We start from the raw sequence: 22951 nt of genomic DNA, 5'->3' as shown, positions 1-22951 counted from the left end.
GAAAAGAATATGATGAATATTTAGGGAAAGTAAATTAAAAATTAAATTAATTTATGAATATATGTTATAAATTCATAAAAGTTAATTTAATTTAGTTAATTGTATTTTTATTTCATCATAATCATGATTTATTTTAGGCCAGCAGAGAAGGCCTCGCTGGCCCTGACGGCACACCACCCCTCATCATCTCCTATTTACTAACAGTAAATAGATCACTCTCAACAGTTCACAAATGCTCTTAACATGTGGAAGTAAATGTGTTGGAACATAAATTAATGTTTAAGATAGAACACTTTTCAAGTCTAAAACATACACAAAGAATGTCTGCAACATGTGGATGACAGAGCAGGCAGCGGACAATAAGAAAGCCTTTGGTAGTGTTTCTTTCTGTAATTATAGTTAATTATTACGATCAGTTATAATGAATTAATAATAACGGATTAACAAGTATAACATCAATATAGTATTAGTTTTATATTGTTTGTTGAAATACTTTACTTTTTGAGGTCAAAGTTACAAGGAACGGGCAGCACGGTGGTAGAGGGGTTAGTGCGTCTACCTCACAATACGAAGGTCTTGGGTTAGATCCTGTGCTCGGGATCTTTCTGTGTAGAGTTTGCATGTTCTCCTCGTGACTGCGTGGGTTCCCTCCGGATACTCCGGCTTCCCCCCCACCACCAAAGACATGCACCTGGGGATAGGTTGATTGGCAACACTAAATTGGTGAATGTGAGTGTGAATGTTGTCTGTCTGTGTTAGCCCTGTGATGAGTTGGCGACTTGTCCAGGGTGTACACCGCCTTCCGCCCCGAATGCAGCTGAGATAAGCTCCAGCACCCCCCCCCCGCGACCCCGAACGGGACAAGCGGTAGAAAATGGATGGATGGATGGGGTACAAGGAACACTTAAAACAATAAAAACAAATTCAAAAAATCACAAGTCTACTCAATGTAATTGAAAAATAAAAAAGCCCTGAAAACATTGCAACTTTTGCCGCAACTTTCTGAAGCTCTGCTATATTTAGGCCACGACAAACACACAAAAAAAAATCCCCTGAAATCCTGAAGAGACTTAGGCTGCAGCACCACCCGCGACCCGAAATGGACAAGCGGTAGAAAATGCATGCATGGATGGATGGTTTACAGTGTTGGGTTAGTTACTGAAAACCAGTAACTAGTTACAGTTACTAGTTACTTTATTTCAAAAGTAACTCAGTTACTAACTCAGTTACTTAAACCAAAAAGTAATGCGTTACTGTGAAAAGTAACTATTTAGTTACTTATATATATATTTTTTAATTTTTTTAAGGCCCCATTTAATGCCCTTTTAGCCTTCATTTTAGTACTGTTATTGCACTGGAGAATAATACAATCTGTTGTTCAACTTGACATGCATTTGCATCATTGAACTCTGCTAAGCAATGTGCTCTACATACAACACACAAAGACAAAGATATGTTTTAAAGGGCCAATTTGTTTCAGACCAGAACAAATTGACAAAACTATTTTAAATAGCTGCAACTTAACATACATAAGTAACAAACAGCATAATAACAACATAGCTGTAAAACAAGAAAGGCACACACTACATACATAAAGCCTAACCAGGCGTTTTCTCAAGGAATTCTGAAATAAAATCATGTCTGAAGCCCAGAACACTCTACACATTTCCCCACTTAGTTTAGAGAAAAGGAAATATTAGCCTGGCCCACTAGTATCCCTCTTTAGGTTTGTGAACTTTATAGTCTAAACATTTAGAGTGATGTGATAATCAAACACTCTAAAAGTTTAAAATGAAAGAGTATATAAGAGAATTGACAGAGTGTGTGTACCTTCACGTGTGCAGTGCCTCGTTAAAATCCAGCCGCTGTTGGAGGTGGAGGTGAGTGTGTGTCTCTTTACTAGCTTCGTCGAAGCATGTTGTTTTTGTCGCTGTTTCAGCATATTTGAAACTTACATTCAGCTAAAATGTTCTTTTCTTTGTGGTCGATAAAAGAAACGTACTGAAAATATCTCCATTTTAAGAAACTCGGCTTCGGGGTTCGCCATGACGTCTTGATAGTAGACACAGACACGCCCCCTCCCCCACACACACACTCACACACACACACACACACACACACGTACACACAGACAGCGCGCGGCGCGCCTCTTTTTCGTCGCCTCTTCAGCAGCGACACTCAGATCTTCTCAGTTTCTAGCCGATACTACATAAAAAATAACGCAAAATAACGCAGTAACGCATCATGTAGTAACGGTAACGGAGTTACTGAATATAAAAAATAACGCGTTAGATTACTAGTTACCGCCGATAGTAACGGCGTTACAGTAACGCGTTACTTTGTAACGCGTTAGTCCCAACACTGATGGTTTATACGGAACATATTGTGAACTGACCAACATCAATACAATGGATCAACTTGGGAGGTTTCATCGTAAATATAAGTTAATCTATGAAACATACCAAATATACTGTAGATATTTGCTCTGATTGCTAACTATCGATAAGTTATTGAGAATACTTTTTTCCCCTGTTTTTTTTGTCTTGTGCACTGTGGCATCATTAGTGTGCTGCAGGGTGAGGAGACACACCATAATGGAGGCTGGCTGAGGTAACAAGGGGAGGACATGTGTGTCCTACATTAGCACGTGTATCGCACGATCTGTACGGCGTTTCTGCTGGCCAGGTCATTCATCCGACAGGATCTATTCATCCAACACCCCCCCCCACACACACACACACACCAGTGTGGCTCTCTGCCAGGACTACAATCTACCCATTCGTTTCTCATCTGTGGCGTCCTAATGAGCGCCGCCTGCTCATCTGCCTTTGACCGGACTGATTAGTGGAGGTGGGGAACCATTTGTCAATGGCACGAGATGACCTCTACACCGATGGCCTCGCCGCTAAGGAGAGGAAGAACAAATGGCAGACTAAAGGAGAAGTGATACAAACACTATCAGCATTTAGGCAATCAGGAACGGTTCATGAACACGTGTAAGGACACCTTCTAGTAATGTTGTGACTACAGGAAGATGTGTGGCTTCACTCAGTCATCAGGAGTCTCCCGATCCTGTATTGATATCAGATATCGGTCTGATATCAGCAAAAAAAACAAAACAAGTATGGGCATTTTACATGAGTTTTCATGTAAAATGTGTGTGTGTGGAAGTCGCTTCCTAGCGGGTTCCGCTGATCACACACGTTCACAGGAGTCTGGCGTTCAGAGTTGAACAATGTTTTATTCACCATCAATGAGTACACTATTCGACTATTCAGTCCGTGTCCTTCCTCTCCAAACTCTCCAAGCCCTCCTCTTCCCGAACGCTTCTGTTAAAGACAACAGGTGATTAGACAACTCGTACCACCTGGGAAATCTAATCACCTGTTCAGCTGTGTCTCGCCGTTGGCACTGCCACACCCCTGTCTAATGGTGCTCTGTCCTCAGCACCATGGACAGAGGCGGTGACCTCCGCTCCTGCAGGCAGCGCTGGCCACACCTCCCTCCACAGTGTGATATAATGTCCGATACAAGCAGTCCTGCAGCGTGTTTACTTGTGCAAAGTTGGACAGCCAGTTAACATCTAAATGTCCTCTAATAAACACACAAGTGTGTTTTTTCTTCTACAGTATTTTAGGCAAGTCATTTACAAAAGGTAAACATGATCAACTCTAGGCTACTAAGAGCTAGTAGCTACAAAACAGCTAAGCAACAATTTCATTTGAGAAATGTTATTACAAGTTTAAAATGATTGCGATGCTAATTTTGTTAAGTGTGTGTGAGCATTAAAGAGGAACTGCACTTTTTTGGAAATGTTGCCTATCGTTCACAATCATTATGAAAGACATGACGGATGGATTTAAAAAAAAAAAAAAAAAAACATTCTAACTTGTAAATAGAAGTAAGTAAAAGTCCCTTTACAGCGGAGCAAATGGGAGCTCCCCTATTTCGGCCATAAAATCCAATAAATAAGCATTCAAAAACCTCCAACACTACTCAATTTACATTTTGTGATTTGAACATTAACCAAGTATTAGTAATATTGTTATTATAAACACTAACACAGATGGACTATTTACAGCGGCGCCGTGATCACTACCGTGTGTCCCTATGTCTACATCATCGAGTGTTCTGCTGCTTCCTCACTTCCCTGCTCTTCCGACCAGTTGGAACACTTTTAAAGCATTTAGGACCCGACACTGGTGAGGGCGACACGAAAAGATGCTTGGTTCACCCTCCCCCAGCCCTTTTCTTTGTGAATATTCTGAAAATGTTTTCATCTAAATGGGATTATATGAACATCCTAGCACAGTGTTTTTCAACCTTTTTTGAGCAAAGGCACATTTTTTGCATTGAAAAAATCCAGAGGCACACCAAATCATTAAAAAAACTAAACTCAGTTGACAGTAAAAAGTTGTCGTCACCATTGTTGGGTATGACTTTAAACCATAACCAAGCATGCATCACTATAGCTCTTGTCTCAAAGTAGGTGTACTGTCACCACCTGTCACATCACACCCTGATTTAATTGGACTTTTTTGCTGTTTTCCTTGTGTGTAGTGTTTTAGTTCTTGTCTTGCGCTCCTATTTTGGTGGCTTTTTCTTTTTTTTTTGGTATTTTCCTGTAGCAGTTTCATGTCTTCCTTTGAGCGATATTTCCCGCATCTACTTTGTTTTTAGCAATCAAGAATATTTCAGTTGTTTTTATCCTTCTTTGTGGGGACATTGTTGATTGTCATGTCATGTTCAGATGTACATTGTCTTTGCTCCACAGTAAGTCTTTGCTGTCGTCCAGCATTCTGTTTTTGTTTACTTTGTAGCCAATTTAGTTTTAGTTTCGTTCTGCATAGCCTTCCCTAAGCTTCAATGCCTTTTCTTAGGGGCACTCACCTTTTGTTTATTTTTGGTTTAAGCATTAGACACCTTTTTACCTGCACACTGCCTCCCGCTGTTTCCGACATCTACAAAGCAATTAGCTACCTGCTGCCACCTACTGATATGGAAGAGTATTACACGGTTACTCTGCCGAGCTCTAGACAGCACAGACACTCAACACATCATTTGCAGACTATAATTACTGGTTTGCAAAAGACTGTATCTCTAGTGTGCCGTGGCACAGTGGTTGAAAACCCCTGTCCTAGCAATCGGCATCCAAATGACAGCAGACATTTGTTATGTTTGTTGGCTCTCATAAAGCCTTCAGTGATTATTAATCAGTGATGAAGGCGGAAAAAAAAGCAAACGTGATGCGTTTTTAAAATGAATGCGCTGCGTTACCCTAAAATGATCAAAATACGCAAATATTAAATGTTATTATAAATGTGCCCATTAGTACATTGCATATATATACTGCACACAAATATAAATGTAACACTTCTGTTTTTGCTCCCATTTTTTGTGAGTTTAACTAAGATATCTAAAACATTTACTATATACACAAAATACATATTCCTCTCAAATATTGTTCACAAATCTGTCTCAATCTGTGTTAGTGAGCATTTCTTATTTGTCAAGATAATCCAACCCACCTCACAGGTGTGGCACATTAAGATGCTGATTAAACAGCATGTTTATTGAGGCTGCCCATGATAAAAGGCCACGCTGAAATGTGCAGTTTTGCTTTATTGGGGGTCGGGGGGGGATCAGAAAAGCAGTCAGTATCTGGTGTGACCACCATTTGCGTCACTCAGTGCAACACATCTCTTTCGCATGGAGTTGATCAGGTTGTTGATCGTGGGCTGTGAAATGTTGGTCCACTCCTCTTCAAATGGCTGTTCAAAGTAGCTGGGTATAGGCAGGAACTGGAACATGCTGTCGTATACGCCGATCCACAGCATCCCAAACATGCTCAATGGGTGACATGTCCGGTGAGTATGCTGGCCACGCAAGTACTGGGGTGTTTTCACCTTCCAGGAATTTTGTACAGATCCTTGCAACATGGGGCCGTGCTTTGTCATGATGCAGCGTGAGATGATGGTTTCGGCTGAATAGCACAACAACGGGCTTCAGGATCTCGTCACAGCATCTCTGTGTGTTCAAAGTGCCATCAATAAAATGCACTTGCCTTCGTTGTCCACGACATACGCCTGCCCATACCACAACCCCGCCCCTACCATGGGCCACTCCATTCACATTGTCAACATCAGCAAACCGCTCTCCCACACGACACCGCACACACTGTCTGCCATTTGCACACCTGGGCAATACATTTAATTTGAATCATGCTAAGACATGCACCTGATTGGCAACACTAAATTGGCCCTAGTGTGTGAATGTGAGTGTGAATGTTGTCTGTCTATCTGTGTTGGCCCTGTGATGAGGTGGTGACTTGTCCAGGGTGTAACCACGCCTTCCGCCCGAATGCAGCTGGGCAACCCCGAGAGGGACAAGCGGTAGAAAATGGATGGATGGACGTTTAATCAGCATCTTGATATGACACACCTGTGAGGTGGGATGGATTATCTGGGTAAAGAAGAAATGCTCACTAACACAGATTTAGACAGATTTGTGAACAATATTTGATAGGAATAGGTATTTTGTGTATATAGTAAAAGTTTTAGATCTTTGAGTTCAACTCATAAAAAATGGAAGCAAAAACAAAAGTGTCGCGTTTATATTTGTGTTCAGTATATATATGTGTAATGTACTAACGGGCAAATTTATAATATTACGGTTTAAATATATATCTTGAAGTCGTCACTGCTACTTTTTTTCCCGACAAGGTCGAGAAAAAAAAATTCATAAACATTATTTAGATTCACCGAGAACAACCACACGCTCTCCGATCAGTTCAGACTCTGCATAAAAAACAAGCTTTTTATGTCACTGCTTGTCGCACGTCAGTTTTATTATGCACATGCCAAGGTTGTATGGAAATAATTTTGTATCTTACCATTTCCATTTTGTTGTGTTTCCTTAGTACTTCGCCCTCTGGCTGAGAGTTCGAATTAATGCCTAAATAAGTACGTCCACCTCGTTAAGTCACAACGTAGCCAGACTGCAAAACCCCAGCAAACACAGGCCCTGTGTCTAAGCCCACGCCAAAAAGCATGAACTGACATAATGGTATGATTGACGAGTATCCGACATTGTAACATTTATAAGTCAGAAAAAGACCAAATTTATCATAGGTCCCCTTTTAATACATGCATACATTTGGTTTAGTTTTTTAAAGAAAATACTTGCCGCTAGTGTGTGAATATGAGTGTGAATGTTGTCTATCTGTGTTGGCCTTGCGATTAGGTGGCGACTTGTCCAGGGTGTACCCCGCCTTCCGCCCGAATGCAGCTGAGATAGGCTTTTTGAAACTTATATTAGTAGATTGCACAGTACAGTACATATTCCGTACAATTGACCACTAAATGGTAACACCCGAATAAGTTTTTCAACTTGTTTACGTCGGGGTCCACGTTAATCAATTCATAGGCTCCAACACCCTTGGGACATGTCCCATAGCAGAAATATGCAAATAGTAATATGATGTTATATTGACACACCCTTAACACACCGCTGGCCGCACCCGCGCCGCCACAAATACAAAACCCAAAACCAGTGAAGTTGGCACGTTGTGTGAATCTTAAATAAAAACAAAATACAATGATTTGCAAATCCTTTTCAACCTATATTCAATTGAATAGACTGCAAAGACAAGATACTTAACGTTCGAACTGGAAAACGTTATTTTTTGCAAATATAAGCTAATTTGGAATTTGCTGCCTGCAACATGTTTAAAAAAAAGCTGGCACAAGTGGCAAAAAGACTGAGAAAGTTGAGGATGCTCGTCACACACTTATTTGGAACATCCCACAGGTGTAAAGGCTAATTGGGATTCGGTGGGTGCCATGATTGGGTATAAAAGTAGCTTCCATGAAATGCTCAGTCATCCACAAACAAGGATGGGGCGAAGGGTCACCACTTTTGTGAACAAATGAGTGAGCAAATTGTTTAAAAACAAAATGTCTAAACCAGCTATTGCAAGGAATTTAGGGATTTCACCATCTATGGTCCGTAATATCATCAAAAGGTTCAGAGAATTTGGAGAAATAGTGATTTCTGAAAACCAACATTGAATGCCCGTGACCTTCGATCCCTCAGGCGGTACTGCATCAAAAAGCGACATCAGTGTGTAAAGGATATCACCACACGGGCTCAGGAACACTTCAGAAAAAACACTGTCAGTAAGTACAGTTGGTCGCTACATCTGTAAGTGCAAGTTAAAACTCTACTATGCAAGGCGAAAGCCATTTATCAACAACACCCAGAAACGCAGGCCGCTACCATACACACACTAAAGCTCATATCGTGTCACGTAGTAAATATGATCAGGCCAATAATCAATTATTGCTTATCCCATTTAAGACATTTCCTCCAAGCTTCATTAAAAACCAAACAAACAACTAACTACCTTTCTTATGCCACATAATTCTTGTTCATTGTTGTTTAGAAGCATAGCAAAGGGACTGTGGTGATCCACAGTCCCGTGTGAATACGCCTCAAAGGACGCAGGTATTTGCCTGTTATTGGATGGAAAGGAGCCGTGTAGGTCCACGACACCAGCTAACCTTGGACAAGGCTACTGGGACTCAGGGGTTATCCATCACTGTGGCAGCCCTGAGACCCAGACAGGGGGTAAAGCCGCAGAAGTTGCAGGGGGAGGGAGAAAAAAAAATTGAATGCATGCACTCCACAGAGCAGTCATGTCATACTCGGTTATGGAAAATAATCCCAGAAGCCTGTAGTGCTAAAATGGAGCTGTAATGTTCTCTCCTCCTAACCCGTCCTGACAGCCGTGATGTACGACTACCATTAACGGAAAATATCACTTCAACTAACCCATGATCCGGGTCCGCTAAGGGTCATATTATCCACCAGGAAAAAAAAAACACTCCCCCAAAGTAAATACAAATTTCCTGCACTGACTGAGTACAAAGCCCTGGGGGGGCGAGGGGGAGGGGGTTACCTATGAAAACGCAGCGCAGAGTGACAAGGAAGATAAAGTACATGACAAATCACTGGCTGACAGGGTACTCTCGTGCAATCAGCCTCAGCTTCAACCTAGCGAGAACCCACTCAAGCCTGTAAACACTACTCTCCTCCTCTTTGGAGGGGGCAAAACACATCATCTTTTAACGCTGACAAGTTGCCTTTTCTATTACTCTGCTTGCGCACCGCAAGGAGGATATAAACTGGTTTTATGTATCGCGCCGCCAAGTCGCGGAGAAACAACTTCTGCAGATCGTCTATAAAAAGGTAGAGAAAAAAAAACAAACATTTTATTTCATTTCAAGGACAAACAGGATCTGGTTCTAGAACGATGTTCTTACTGCAGGGCAATTACAATTTTTTTCCAAATCCGACCCAGGCTTTTTTTGTAGGTGGTTGGGTTGTCAAAAGTATAGATTCTATCCCGCAAATATTATCAAAAAATGTCAGTATAGTGAAAAGGGCTGGGTAAAATTTGAACAATTATGCCTGAGTGCAGCTGGGATAGGCTCCAATCCCCCCTGCGACCCCGTAAAGATGGATGGATGGATCAAACCTACTCAGTGGCCTAGTGATTAGAGCGTCCGCCTTGAGATCGGTAGGTTGTGAGTTCAAACCCCGGCCGAGTCATACCAAAGACTATAAAACTGGGACTCATTACCTCCGTGCTTGGCACTCAGCATCAAGGCTTGGAATTGTGGGTTAAATCACCAAAAATGATTCACAGGTGTGGCCACCGCTGCTGCCCACTGCTCCCCACACCTCACCCAGGGGGTGATTAAGGGGATGGGTCAAATGTAGAGAATAATTTTGCCACACCTAGTGTGTATGTGACAATCATTGGTACTTTAACTTTAACAAAATCTTTGAAACTTCACAATATCAATTCACAAGACATACGATGGGTAAAGTAGCCAAAAGTGTACTCAAGAGTAGTATTACTTTAGAGCTTCTCAATTATTTTCTGTTAAGACCCTCCCAGGAAGAACAAAACATTTTGCGCATCCACACTCACCACCGCCACTATAAATAGAATGATTGTATTTTATTACATAGCTTATTCCATTATCTTTATTTCCTAATACTGTGCATGTGAAGAGCAACGATAAAACCCAAATTTGGCCCCGGGGATTAATAAAGTATTTTTGGTTCTCTATATAATTTTTACAAGAACACTTCAGTATAAAATTGTATTCTTGTCAACATTAAATAAAACAAAAAAAGAAAAAAGAAATACATATACTGTAGATCTACTTAGAACAAAAAATACTTTTATCAACATTGTTTGTGTTTAGTCCTTAACAGATGCGACCCACTACAGTATTTGAGAAGGACTTCTTTAGAGTAGTAATGTTTGACTCAAGTAAAAGTAAAAGGTAGTCATCCAAATAGTTATTTGAGTAAATATTCAGTGAAGAAAAATAGTACCGTATTTTGTGGACTAAAAGGCGCAGTTAAAATTATTTCATTTTCTCAAAACTCGACAGTGCGCCTTATAACCCGGTGCGCCTAATGTACGGAATTATTTTGGTTGTGCTTACGACCTCAAAGCTCTTTTATTTGGTACATGGTGTAATGATAAGTGTGACCAGTAGATGGCAGTCACACAAAAGAGATACGTGTAGACTGCAAGATGACTCAAGTTATGTTATATGTTCCACTGAAAATATAGAACATTACACACGGTGCTCAAAAATCAATCAAAATGTTTTAGTACGACTTTGGTAAGCTATGAAGCCGCACCGCTCGATGGATTGTACTGTGCTTCAACATACGAGTATTATTATGGTGTGTGTAATAGGTAAGACATATTATCTGGCGTTTTGTTTCGCAATATTATGCAAAAGCAACTTTTTTTACCTTCTGGTACCTGCTGATCTGTATTTGGGATCTGCATAAGTCCTGAAAATGTGCGCGCATCCGCCTTTGTAGTCCGTATTCAATAAGTTTCTTCTTTTTCTCTATCTTCTTGTTATGATTCATCCTCCGCTGTTGCCATTTCTAATATAAAGTAATGTACAATTCTTATTTATATCTGTCAGTGAACTTGCCATGGAAGCGCTAAAACATAGTGGTGTAGTGAGTTTACATTATTCACACAAGGAACTTTAGTTATTAGAGAATTCCGGTCGGACGGTTTTTCACGGGACACATTGTTGTTGTTGCACTAGTGAGCCCCGGATGAGGAGATGCTGCTCCGTTATTGATTTAAGTAAAGTCTGAATGTCATTAAAACAGTTAGTTCCATCTTTTGACACTTCTTCCAGCCCCGTCCTTGCACGCTACACTGCTACAACAAAGATGACGGGGAGAAGACGCTGCAGAAGGTGAGCCACGTAAATAAGACCGCCCACAAAACTGCACATCCAGAAGAGACTGTCAGAAAGCGGCTTGAAGATGATCTGTAAAACATAATCCATGCAACATTTTGACCAAGTAACCACTATTACATGTTATGTAGACCACAAGATAGATTTAAATTTAGAAAAAAAATAAAAAAATGAGCCCTTTAATGCACCCTATAATCCGGTGCGCCTTTTGTATGAAAATAGACCTGACGAGACCCGTTCATCTGCAGTGCGCCTTATAATCCGGTGCAACCAAAAGTCCGGAAAATACGGTAACTGGTAAGTCATTTTGATTTATTTAGTAATTGTGTTTAATGGTACTTGCAATACAACCGTCATTTGTGCGTGTGTTTGTGTGTGTGCGTGTGCATGAGACAGACACTACTACAATGTATGCTCTCCAAAAGATGCACATTTTAAAGTCACCTATGACATAACTTGTGATATTGTGTAATACTTGAAATACTTAAAAAGACTCTTAGCTGCACGTCACCCCCTGTCTCCTGCTGCTTGGTGTCACAACTACAGCCGCCATGCGCGAGCATGACACAATACCCCATAATGACAACTCAAATAATAAGCATTCACAGCCTTTGCTCAATACTTTGTTGATGCACCTTTGGCAGCAATTACAGTCTCAAGTATTTTTGAATGCGACGCCACAAGCTTGGCACACCTATCGTTGGGCGGTATTGCTCATTCCTCTTTGCAGCACCTCTCAAGCTACATCAGGTTGGATGGGGAGAGTTGGATTTCATCCAGGATGTCTCTGTAAATTGCTGCATTCATAGTTCCCTCTATCCTGACCAGTCTACCAGTTCCCATACCCACAGCATGATGCTGCCACCAGGGATGGTATTGGCCTGGTGATGAGCGGTGCCTGGTTTCTTGTAAAAATGAGGCCTGGCATTCACGCCAAAGAGTTTAATTCTTTGTCTCATCAGTCCAGAGCATGTTTTTTCAATGATCTGAGAGTCTTTCAGGTGCATCTTAGAGAAATCATTGTTGACGTAGATGCCCATATCTGCTGTATAGAATGGCTTTAGCAAAGCAGAAGTGTGGTATACGTCTCTCGGATTGGATTTATTTTAATGTTTGGCACAGCCGGACCGGAGTAGGAGGGGATAGAAAGAAGAAAAAAAAGCATGAGAGGGGAAAATTGAATGATTGAACTTGCAGGGACAAGAGGAGGATAAGAGAGAGACAACAACATCAGCAAACACGATATGTACAACTATGATATGAAAAGTGATAGTAAATAAGCAGTGAATTAATATTAATAACAAAAAATGACAATGAATATTAATAATTGAGCAAAAAATAAATAAATACCAATACCAATAGAAATAACACTATTGGTAATGAATAATAATAATAATTACCTTTATTAACATTACAATCGCTTTAAATGAAACAATACATTAATGGAATGAATAATAGACAAAAAGGGGGCTAGGAAGAGGAGCGGACTATTAACTTTATAGATTGTTATGGTGAAAATAGATTAAGCATTAGCAGTGTGCCGTGTTTCTACCCACTTTCCCTGGTGGCTTACATTAATATAAGTTTGATGAAACGTGATTATATGCATGAGTGTATATATGTATATGTGCATGTGTATGTACTGTATATATGTATGTTTGTACAGGGAATGTGCGTGTGGATGTATGTACCATGCGTGTATATGTACGTATGTGCATGCGTATGTACCTTTGTATGTGCATATGTATGAATGTACGCATGTACAATATATTTGTCTCCCAGTATGTGCAGGAGCCAATTTACGGCCCCGGCCACCCAGAAAGCCCAACCCAAAACAGCAGGTGCAGTACCCAGGGAACAAGGGACCACAGGCCCCACGCAGGTAGCCCGGCCAGCGACAGGATCCCCAGGACTGGGCCCACCGTCCCGCCGGGCAGGCCATCTGCAGGCCGTAAACAGACACGTCCAGCAGGGGACAAGGCACGAGAGAAGCAGGAGACGACCAGCCCCCAAACCAGCAAGAGATTACAGCAATGTTCCCCCTAGTTTGTCATGTGTGTGAGCAAACGCATTATCTCTGAGCATTCAGTGGAGCACCTGTCTCAAACCTGACATCATAACAATTTAAATGTCTCATAATAATGAAATGACAGCAGTCATTTTTATTCGACTGTTTTGCAATATAGGTGATACAACCCCAATTCTTGAGACTTTGCACTGGCTCCCTGTTCATTTTAGAATTGATTATAAAACCTTGCTCTTTGTTTTTAAAGCTTTACATGGACTGGCACCTCATTATATCTCGGACCTCATCCAAACTTACAATCCTGCGCGCGCTCTGAGGTCCGAGAGCCAGCTCCAGCTCGTGGTGCCCAAGACGGGACTTAAAACCAGGGGAGACAGGGCCTTCTCTGTGGTCGGCCCTAAGCTCTGGAACACTCTGCCCCTCCATGTTCGAACTGCTCCCACAGTGGAGTGTTTTAGGTCTCGTTTTAAGACCCACTTTTATTCTCTGGCTTTTAACACTACGTGAGTTGTGTGGTCCTCTGTTGTCCTCTGTGTTTTTAAAATTTGATTTATATTTACTGTTTTAATTGGTTTTACCCTTTAAAATCGTTTTTAATCATATTTATTTTATATTGTTTTTAATTGTGTTTAATATTGTTGTGCAGCACTTTGGAAACATTTTGTTGTTTAAATGTGCTATATAAATAAAGTGGATTGGATTGATTTGGCCCGCTTACAATAAAAATATTCAAAAAATATTGTTTTTTATAAGCTCTGTACTTGTATTGTTTGTCTGGTTGGGGGTCCAACCTTTGTAAACAAAAGGACTAAAATAACTAGTTTTACATGCAGATATTTGTGAAACATAATGTCACTAGTCAGTATGCTCTTTTCAACGGTCTCAACTGTGGTGTTGTAAAGTCGATCCATTCATTGATCATTCAGAGGGTAAACCTAAATGGCGATGGTCACATGACCGTAGCGGCAGAGGTGACATGCTCACCGGAAAGAGTACAAGCGTCCAATTAGGACGAACAAACGATTCAGATTGTGTACTTATAATTCACTATGTTACTTGAACAGGCAGTTAATCAATGACAGGAAGGTGTTGTCGTCGCAGTTATAAAGTGAGTGAATTAATCAGTGGAGGTTCTACGGCAAAACACGTTCTCTCCTGCTCTCAAAAAGAAAAATGAATTACCTCAAAGGCAGGAACAATTTCAATCAACAGAGTTGAGTATCCTGTCAATCAAAGCAGCAGCTTTGTCTAAACAAGACGAGCAAAGGCATTGCAAAATGCTTGGAGTGGATCTAGCTTGATTACATCGCGTCCTACAATACCACATACAGTATTTGCTGAAAAAATATCAAAATAAACATGTTTGGAACCATTAATGTATTGAAGAATTTATTTGTAACCAATATAACAGCCATTGATCAAATACCTTTTTATAATGTCAGAAAATAATGTTTTAATGGATTATCTTGTAGACTACAAAAGTGTTCAAATGATATATAAAGTAAATAATGTTATGCTTTCAGAAGTGATCCAGAATACCTGTTTTAGATATGAACCAACAGACATGAACTAAGAAGTATTTAAAAGCACTCAAAAGCAAATGTAGGAACGCATGTAAAACAAATTAGTAAATCACAATTAGAAATTAAAACGTGTATGTGGAGGAGGGCGTGGTCGGCGCGCCTCCTGCAGGAATGGGGTGTGTATGGCCGACTTCGAAGCCAGCGACAGGTGAGTGGATTGCTCAGCTGGGGCTGGTTATTTAATCACCTGTCGCCTTTATTAGCAGCAGCCGGAACCGAGACACGGGTTGTTGGAGTTGGAGCCAGAGAGAGACACACGCACAGAGAAAGAACGAGGAAGAGCAGAGACACGCCGGACTGGAAAGTCCTAGATATATTGCTGGAAAGCAATCCATACTTGTGTGTATGTCAATAAAAACTTGCTCGACCCTGACAGATCTATCGGCCTCAGGAGAACCCTCCACAAGCAAAGACGTTCACAGTGTAGCATACTTCATATATTTAAAAACCTATGTAAAAATACTGATATTAATAAGTATACAAGTTAATTATGAATATGTGCCTCCTTTATCACAGTTAATTGGTTCTGAGCCTGACAGAGGCAGTAGTAATTATTAATGATTAATCAAACATCTTTGTAGCTAGAACATACACAACTTGTTAACAACATTATACATATGTTTTACATCATCATGAGAGCCCTACAGACATGGAAAAAAAACACCCACATAATCGCCTTGACACTTTTTTTTATCAAATACAGTAATGCTGCCTGAGGCTGAGCCAATCAGTGACCATGATACTGAACAGCGTGCTTTGATGGGTTTTCAATTAGCCATGTATATTTGAAAAATGCTTAATTTAGACAAACATAAGAATTATGTGGTGAGAGATTACTGTACACATACACATTCTGTCTTCTACTGTACCATTTATATGTTCAGAAACGTAAGAAGAGTAGGCAACATAGGCTAATGCTTTAGCCTACACCTTTTCAGTGAAAGAAAATCATTTTTTTGTCTTTTTGGAAACAAATATACACAACGTTGTATATTAATGCATGTACTTGACAAATAATGATATGTTAAACTGTCATGTATTAACTGCAAATTCACTGATGATGATAATAATACTAATCCCTAAACTATATAGGACAGTGTTGAACAATGTTGACTGTGATTGTGCAAAGTATTACGTCACACTAAAGTCAGGCAGACAGCAGGCTAAAAGGTGGATAATTCATGTGTAACTACAGTAATTGAAGCGTGGCAGTAGTTAATAATAAGCTTGTAATTACATGTGGTAAATAACATCAGGCTGTTATCTTAATTTGATTGAGGCACATGAAACACGTGATATTTTGAATAAATGTCAGTCTTACCTTGTCGTTCTCGCTCTCTGTGTCGCACTGCAACAGAAAGAAAAGCGATGCTGATACCGATTGCGTATAATACAGACAAGTCAAATACACAAACAAACATGGCAACCCTTCTCTCAGGCTCCTGTGAAGTATTGGGGAGGCGTTTTGCATGGAGAAGCATGTGTAAAATGTCAATTAAAAGGGGCTGATTGCAACATTTACACAGATGCCTGCGCTAACTTTCCCAATTTATTTCAAGCGTTATATCCCACCCTCTTAGGCTTCTAAGACGTGATGACGTATCGACGTACGTACATAACTAATTGCTAATCATAGCAATTTGTATAGTTAGCGTTAGCTGTCATTGAATGTATAATTATATCAAATTTTTTGTTGCTTCTCTTGGAACCAGTTTTATTACATGAACTTAGTAATTGTGACAAATGCAGACAATTGTAAAACAAATGTGTGCCATTAGACCAGGTAACATGAGCGAGCCAATGTTTTTTTTTTTTTTTTTAATGCTTTGCTTTGAAAAATGTAACTGTGAGCAAGTTGCAAACTGTACTGTTTATGAACGACAAGTGCTTCATATGCAATTTTACCGCTTATCCCGAGCCCCTTCCTGCTCCGCCAATGATACAAGTGTAAGGGAAAATGTCCCTACATAGGATGAGGCTGAAGTTAGTTTCTATTGCCAGCCTTCGATCCGAATGGTGGACAATAATGATAGTCAATACCAGATGATACCTTTTACTTGAAATGTGATGATTTTTGTACATGGTGCAAAATAATGACAAAAAACAACAATGTCACAAAAATATGAACGTACATGTTGTTTAATGAATCAATCAATCGATGATTATTGTTTGTGAACCCTTTAATTGGTGAAAGGACAAACAAGGACACATTTAACCCTTTATTATCGGTAGTCCAGGTTCGGATCAAAAACCACTATACCTCGACATCTCAAATCTGAACTAGATTATCCCATGGACCACAAAGATTCACAAAAATACAGCTTGATTTGTGAAACCTTTATTCTATTTGTGAAAATGCAAAAAAAGGACACACTGGATTAAAAGGCGCACTGCCGATGAGAGGGTCTATTCTGGTCTATTTTCATATAAAAGGAGCTCTGGACGAATGCCACATAAGAAGGTAGAGAAAACGAAGAAGCTTATCACTACGGTGTCTGCACGGACTACAATGGCGGACGCGCACACATTTTCAGGACTTATGCAGATCCCAAATACACATCAGCAGGTACCAGAAGGTAAGAAAAGTTGGTTTTGCATAATATTGCGAAACAAAATGCCAGGTAATATTTCTGCTAATAGGTGCCATTTTGCGGTCCTTATACACACACCATAATAATACTCGTATGTTTAATGTGCCGGAAATCCATCAAGCGGTGCGGCTTCATAGCTTACCGAAGTCGTACAAAAACATTTAGACAGATTTTTGAGCGCCGTGTGTAATGTTCTATATTCTCAATGGAACATTTAAAGTTTTGGTGTTGTTTACTGGTTTTCTAGTCTCCATGTATCTCTTCTGTATGACTGCCATCTACTGGTCACACTTATCATTACACCATATACCAAATAAAATTGCTTCGAGGTCGGTAAGCGCAACCAGAATTATGCCGTACGTTAGGCGCACCGGGTTATAAGGCGCACTGTCGATATTTGAGAAAATGAAAGGACTTGAAGTACGCCATATAGTCCGAAAAATACGGTAATCCTTTTTAGTTATGTTAACAACATGAGTCTAGGTCCAGATTAAAAACAACATTACTTAAAGGGGGACTGCACTTTTTTTGTAATTCTGTCTATTAGAGTTGTTCGATAATATCGGCCTGCCGATATCGGCCGATAAATGCTTTAAAATGTAATATCTGAAATTATCGGTATCGTTTTTTTTTTTTTTCGGTATCGTTTTTTGTTTTTGTTTTTCTTAAATCAACATAAAAAACACAAGATACACTTACAATTAGTACACTAACCCAACCCCCCCCCCCCCCCCCCCCCCCCCATTTACACTCATTTACACTCATTCACACAAAAGGGTTGTTTCTTTCTGTTTTTAATATTCTGGTTCCTACATTATATATCAATATATATCAATACAGTCTGCAAGGGATACAGTCCGTAAGCACACATGATTGTGCGTGCTGCTGGTCCACTAATAGTACTAACCTTTAACAGTTAATTTTATTTATTTTCATTAATCACTAGTTTCTATGTAACTGTTTTTATATTGTTTTACTTTTTTTATTCAAGAAAATATTTTTAATTGATTTATCTTTTTTTATTTTTATTTTTATTTTTAAAAGGACCTTATCTTCACCATACCTGGTTGTCCAAATTAGGCATAATAATGTGTTAATTCCACGACTGTATGGATCGGTATCGGTTGATATCGAAATCAGTAATTAAGAGACAAGACAATATCGGAATATCGGATATCGAACATCCCTACTGTCTATCATTCACAGTACTTATGTGAGACAAGAAAAAATATGTTTTTTTTCCTTTTTTTATGCATTTGAACTCGTAAATAAACGCCAGCAAAAGTCAGCGATGGAGTCTAGGTATGGTAAATGGGTTATACTTGTATAGAGATTTTCTACCTTCAAGGTATTCAAAGCGCTTTGACACTATTTCCACATTCACCCATTCACACACACCTTCATACACTGATGGCGGTAGCTGCCATGCAAGGCCCTAACCACGACTCATCAGGAGCAAGGGTGAAGTGTCTTGCTCAAGGACCCAACGGACGTGACGAGGTTGGTAGAAGCTGGGGATCGAACCGAGAACCCTCAGGTTGCTGGCAAGGCCACTCTCCCAACTGCGCTACGCCGTATAAAGGCTGTCAGTACATACAGTGTGTAATGTAATAACAGGCACATTAATGATAATATGGAATGTTTACATAATTTACTCATTTTAAGCATACAGCGGTGCAAATGACAATGTTCGCTCCTTCCTTCAACAACCACTAGATGAAAATTGAAAGCCGGTTCCAGTGTATCATGTCCTGGGAATCACTTGCCATCAGTGTTGGGACTAACTACTTTGTAACGCGTTACTGTAACGCCGTTACTTTCGGCGGTAAATAGTAATCTAACGTGTTAGTTTTTACATTCAGTAACTCAGTTACCGTTACTACATGATGCGTTACTGCGTTTTTTTAAGTTATTTTTTATGTAGTATCGGTTAGAAACTGAGAAGATCTGAGTGTGTTTTATTGGAGCGCTGCGGAAAAGGCAACAAGGAAGAGGGCGCCGCGCGCTCTGTGTGAATGTGTGTGTGTGGGAGGGGGCGTGTCTGTGTTTACTAACAAGACATGGCAAAGCCCAAAGCAGAGTTTCTTAACATGGAGGTAATCTCACTACTTTTTTTTTGTCGACCACAAAGAAAATAACATTTTAGTTAAATGTAAGTTGTGTCTTGGATCAAAGATCCTATCCTAGAAATTCAAATCTGCTGAAACCGCTACAAAAGCATCATGCTTCGACAAAGCTAGTAAAGAGAGACACACTTCACCTCCTAAGCAATAGCGGCTGGATTTTAATGAGGCACTGCGCACTGAAGGTACACACCCTCTGTCAATTCTCTTATATACTCTTTCTTTCTAGACTTCTAGAGTGTTTGATTATCACATCACTCTAAATGTACAGACTATAAAGTTCACAAACATAAAGAGGGATCCTAGTGGGCCAGGCCAATCTTTCCTTATCTCTAAACTAAAACTGGGGAAATGTGTAGTGTTCTGGGCTTCAGACATGATTTTATTTCAGAATTCCTTGAGAGAAAAAAAAGCCTCGTTAGGCTTTGTGTATGTAGTGTGTGCCTTCCTTGGTTTACAGCTATGTTGTTGTTATGCTGTTTGTTACTTATGTATGTTATGTTGCAGCTATTTAAAATAGTTTTGTCAATTTTCTTCTGGCCTGAAACAAATTGGCCCTTTGAAACATATCTTTGTGTGTTGTATGTAGACCACATTGCTTAGCAGAGTTCAGTGATGCAAATGCATCTCAAGTTGATCAACAGATTGTATTATTCTCCACTGCAATAACAGTACTGAAATGGGCTAAAAGGGCATTAAAGGGGGCCTTAAAAAAATAATAATAATAATAAATAAATAAATAAATACAAAAATATTTATATAAGCAACTAAATAGTTACTTTTCACAGTAACGCATTACTTTTTGGTGTAAGTAACTGAGTTAGTAACTGATTTACTTTTGAAATAAAGTAACAAGTAACTGTAACTAGTTACTGTTTTCAGTAACTAACCCAACACTGTTTGCCATTTATTCAAACAGTTCTTTTATCGATCCTTCCGAGAGGGGATGAAGTTGCGTAGTGATGTCAGATCTCAAAATGGCGCAGTCCGACTACAACAAACTCTCTAAAGTTTACTACATTTTACAAGAAAAGATTGCAACAGCGCTACTTGTAATAATTATAAGGCTGCTAGATCATGAAGAGGAGGACAGGCGAGTAATATGCTGACACATTTGAACACACAGCATGCAACAATTATAAATGAACGTCGCATTTCTAACCACTCCTATCCAATCCCAGCAGCAGTAACGCTACCACGTCATCTGAATACAACATGTACTAACTAACTCCTCCTATCATCTTAGCGCTATTATTTGTTAAATTGAAATGAATACCTTCTCATTTTGATGAGCATGAAGAGAAACAAAATCTAACTGGCACCGAGGCGGGCAATACTTGCTCCAGTTTACGTCTAAGTTTGTGGTCAAAATTTACATTTTTGGTAGATGAAAGTTCAATTGTAGTCAGAAAAAAGTTGCATGTTTTCTTGCAACCAGATTTTCTCTCAGTCATTGCATTGTACAGGTGAAAATCAAAGTAAGAATACGATGTAAAAGTCCATTCATGTCACATACCGTATTTTTCGGACTATAAGTCAGTTTTTTTCATAGTTCCGGGGGTGCGACTTATACTCAGGAGTGACTTGTGTGAAATTATTAACACATTACCGTAAAATATCAAATATTATTTAGCTCATTCACGTAAGAGACTAGACGTTTAAGATTTCATGGGATTTATCGATCGGGAGTGACATATTGTTTGGTAAACGTATAGCATGTTCTATATGTTAGTTATTTGAATGACTCTTACCATAATATGTTACGTTAACAGACCAGGCACGTTCTCAGTTGGTTATTTATGCCTTATATAACGTACACTTATTCAGCCTGTTGTTCACTATTCTTTATTTATTTCAAATTGCCTTTCAAATGTCTATTCTTGGTGTTGGGTTTTATCAAATAAATTTCCCCAAAAAATGCGACTTATACTCCAGTGCGACTTATGTTTTTTTCCTTCTTTATTATGCATTTTCGGCAGGTGCGACTTATACTCCGAAAAATACGGTACTTCAACTGTGAAACTAAACTGTGATATTAATAGATTACATGCAAGCCTTTATTTGCTATAATTCTGATCATCATGGCTTACAGTTTTGGAAACCTTATATTTTCAAAGTTTTCACAAACTGTACGCCATAATCATAATCACATTATAACCAATAACGGCTTCACAGATCTCACTTTGCATGTAATCAGTTAATATCACATGTTACTAAATGTTACGATCTTGTGTAATTTCCACATGATTAAATTCTATAAAAGTATATGAATTACTTATATTTATTCAAGAAAAGGTTTTTTTTTCTTTTATGCTTTGTCTTTTGCACATGCCTCTTGAGACCTCACCGTAGGCTTAAGTAAGGTCATTTTACCCCTAAACTAAACAAAACTTATTGCTAATCACCCTTTTTTCTCTCAGCATTTGCGTTATGATAACTTAATGTTGGGTTATTCCCCACCAAACTATTGTGTTAAATTGTTTAACCCAAAAGTTGAGTTATGCTAACTCAATGTTGGGTAATTGTACATTATGTTAATGACATTAATCCATAGTAAAATTTCCTCGAAGAAAAAAAGTAACTTTGTAATTAAAAAAAAGCCTTTTACCCACAAATGCGTTACTCGTTGAAAAGTTAAAATACCCTTATAACTAGGGATGTCCGATAATATCGGACTGCCGATATCGGCCGATAAATGCTTTAAAATGTAATATCGGAAATTATCGGTATTGGTTTCAAAATTATCGGTATCTGTTTCAAAAAGTAAAATGCATGACTTTTTAAAACGCCGCTGTGTCCACGGACATAGGGAGAAGTACAGAGCGCCTTAAACCTTAAAGGCACTGCCTTGGCGTGCCGGCCCAGTCACATAATATCTACGGCTTTTCACACACACAAGTGAATGCAAGGCATACTTGGTCAACAGCCATACAGGTCACACTGAGGGTGGCCGTATAAACAACTTTAACACTGTTACAAATATGCGCCACACTGTGAACCCACGCCAAACAAGAATGACAAACACATTTCGGGAGAACATCAGCACGTAACACAACATAAACACAACAAAACAAATACCCAGAACCCCTTGCAGCACTAACTCTTCCGGGACGCTACAATATACACTCCCCGCTAACCCCTACCCACCCAACCCCCAACCCCGCCCACCTCAACCTCCTCATGCTCTCTCAGGCAGAGCATGTCCCAAATTCCAAGCTGCTGTTTTGAGGCATGTTAAACAAAAAAAATGCACTTTGTGACTTCAATAATAAATATGGCAGTTCCATGTTGGCACTTTTTTCCATAACTTGAGTTG

The 22951-nt window shown here is 39.5% G+C and overlaps 1 protein-coding gene across 1 annotated transcript in view; it reads right to left on the bottom strand.

The window, feature by feature from the left end:
- Positions 1 to 16173: 16173 nt before the first annotated feature.
- Positions 16174 to 22951, bottom strand: part of LOC140679037 (autism susceptibility gene 2 protein homolog) — a 671928-nt gene continuing 665150 nt past the window's right edge. The window contains exons 5-6 of the mRNA XM_072913860.1: positions 16243 to 16269; positions 16174 to 16185 (exon numbers count right to left, since the gene is read on the bottom strand). Of these exons, the coding sequence (XP_072769961.1) occupies positions 16174 to 16185; positions 16243 to 16269 (39 nt within the window). The remainder of the gene's footprint in view (positions 16186 to 16242; positions 16270 to 22951) is intronic.

The sequence above is a fragment of the Nerophis lumbriciformis genome, linkage group LG09 (genome assembly GCF_033978685.3).
Source record: "Nerophis lumbriciformis linkage group LG09, RoL_Nlum_v2.1, whole genome shotgun sequence".
NCBI lineage: Eukaryota > Metazoa > Chordata > Actinopteri > Syngnathiformes > Syngnathidae > Nerophis > Nerophis lumbriciformis.
This window is presented reverse-complemented; position numbering and strand designations above follow the sequence as displayed.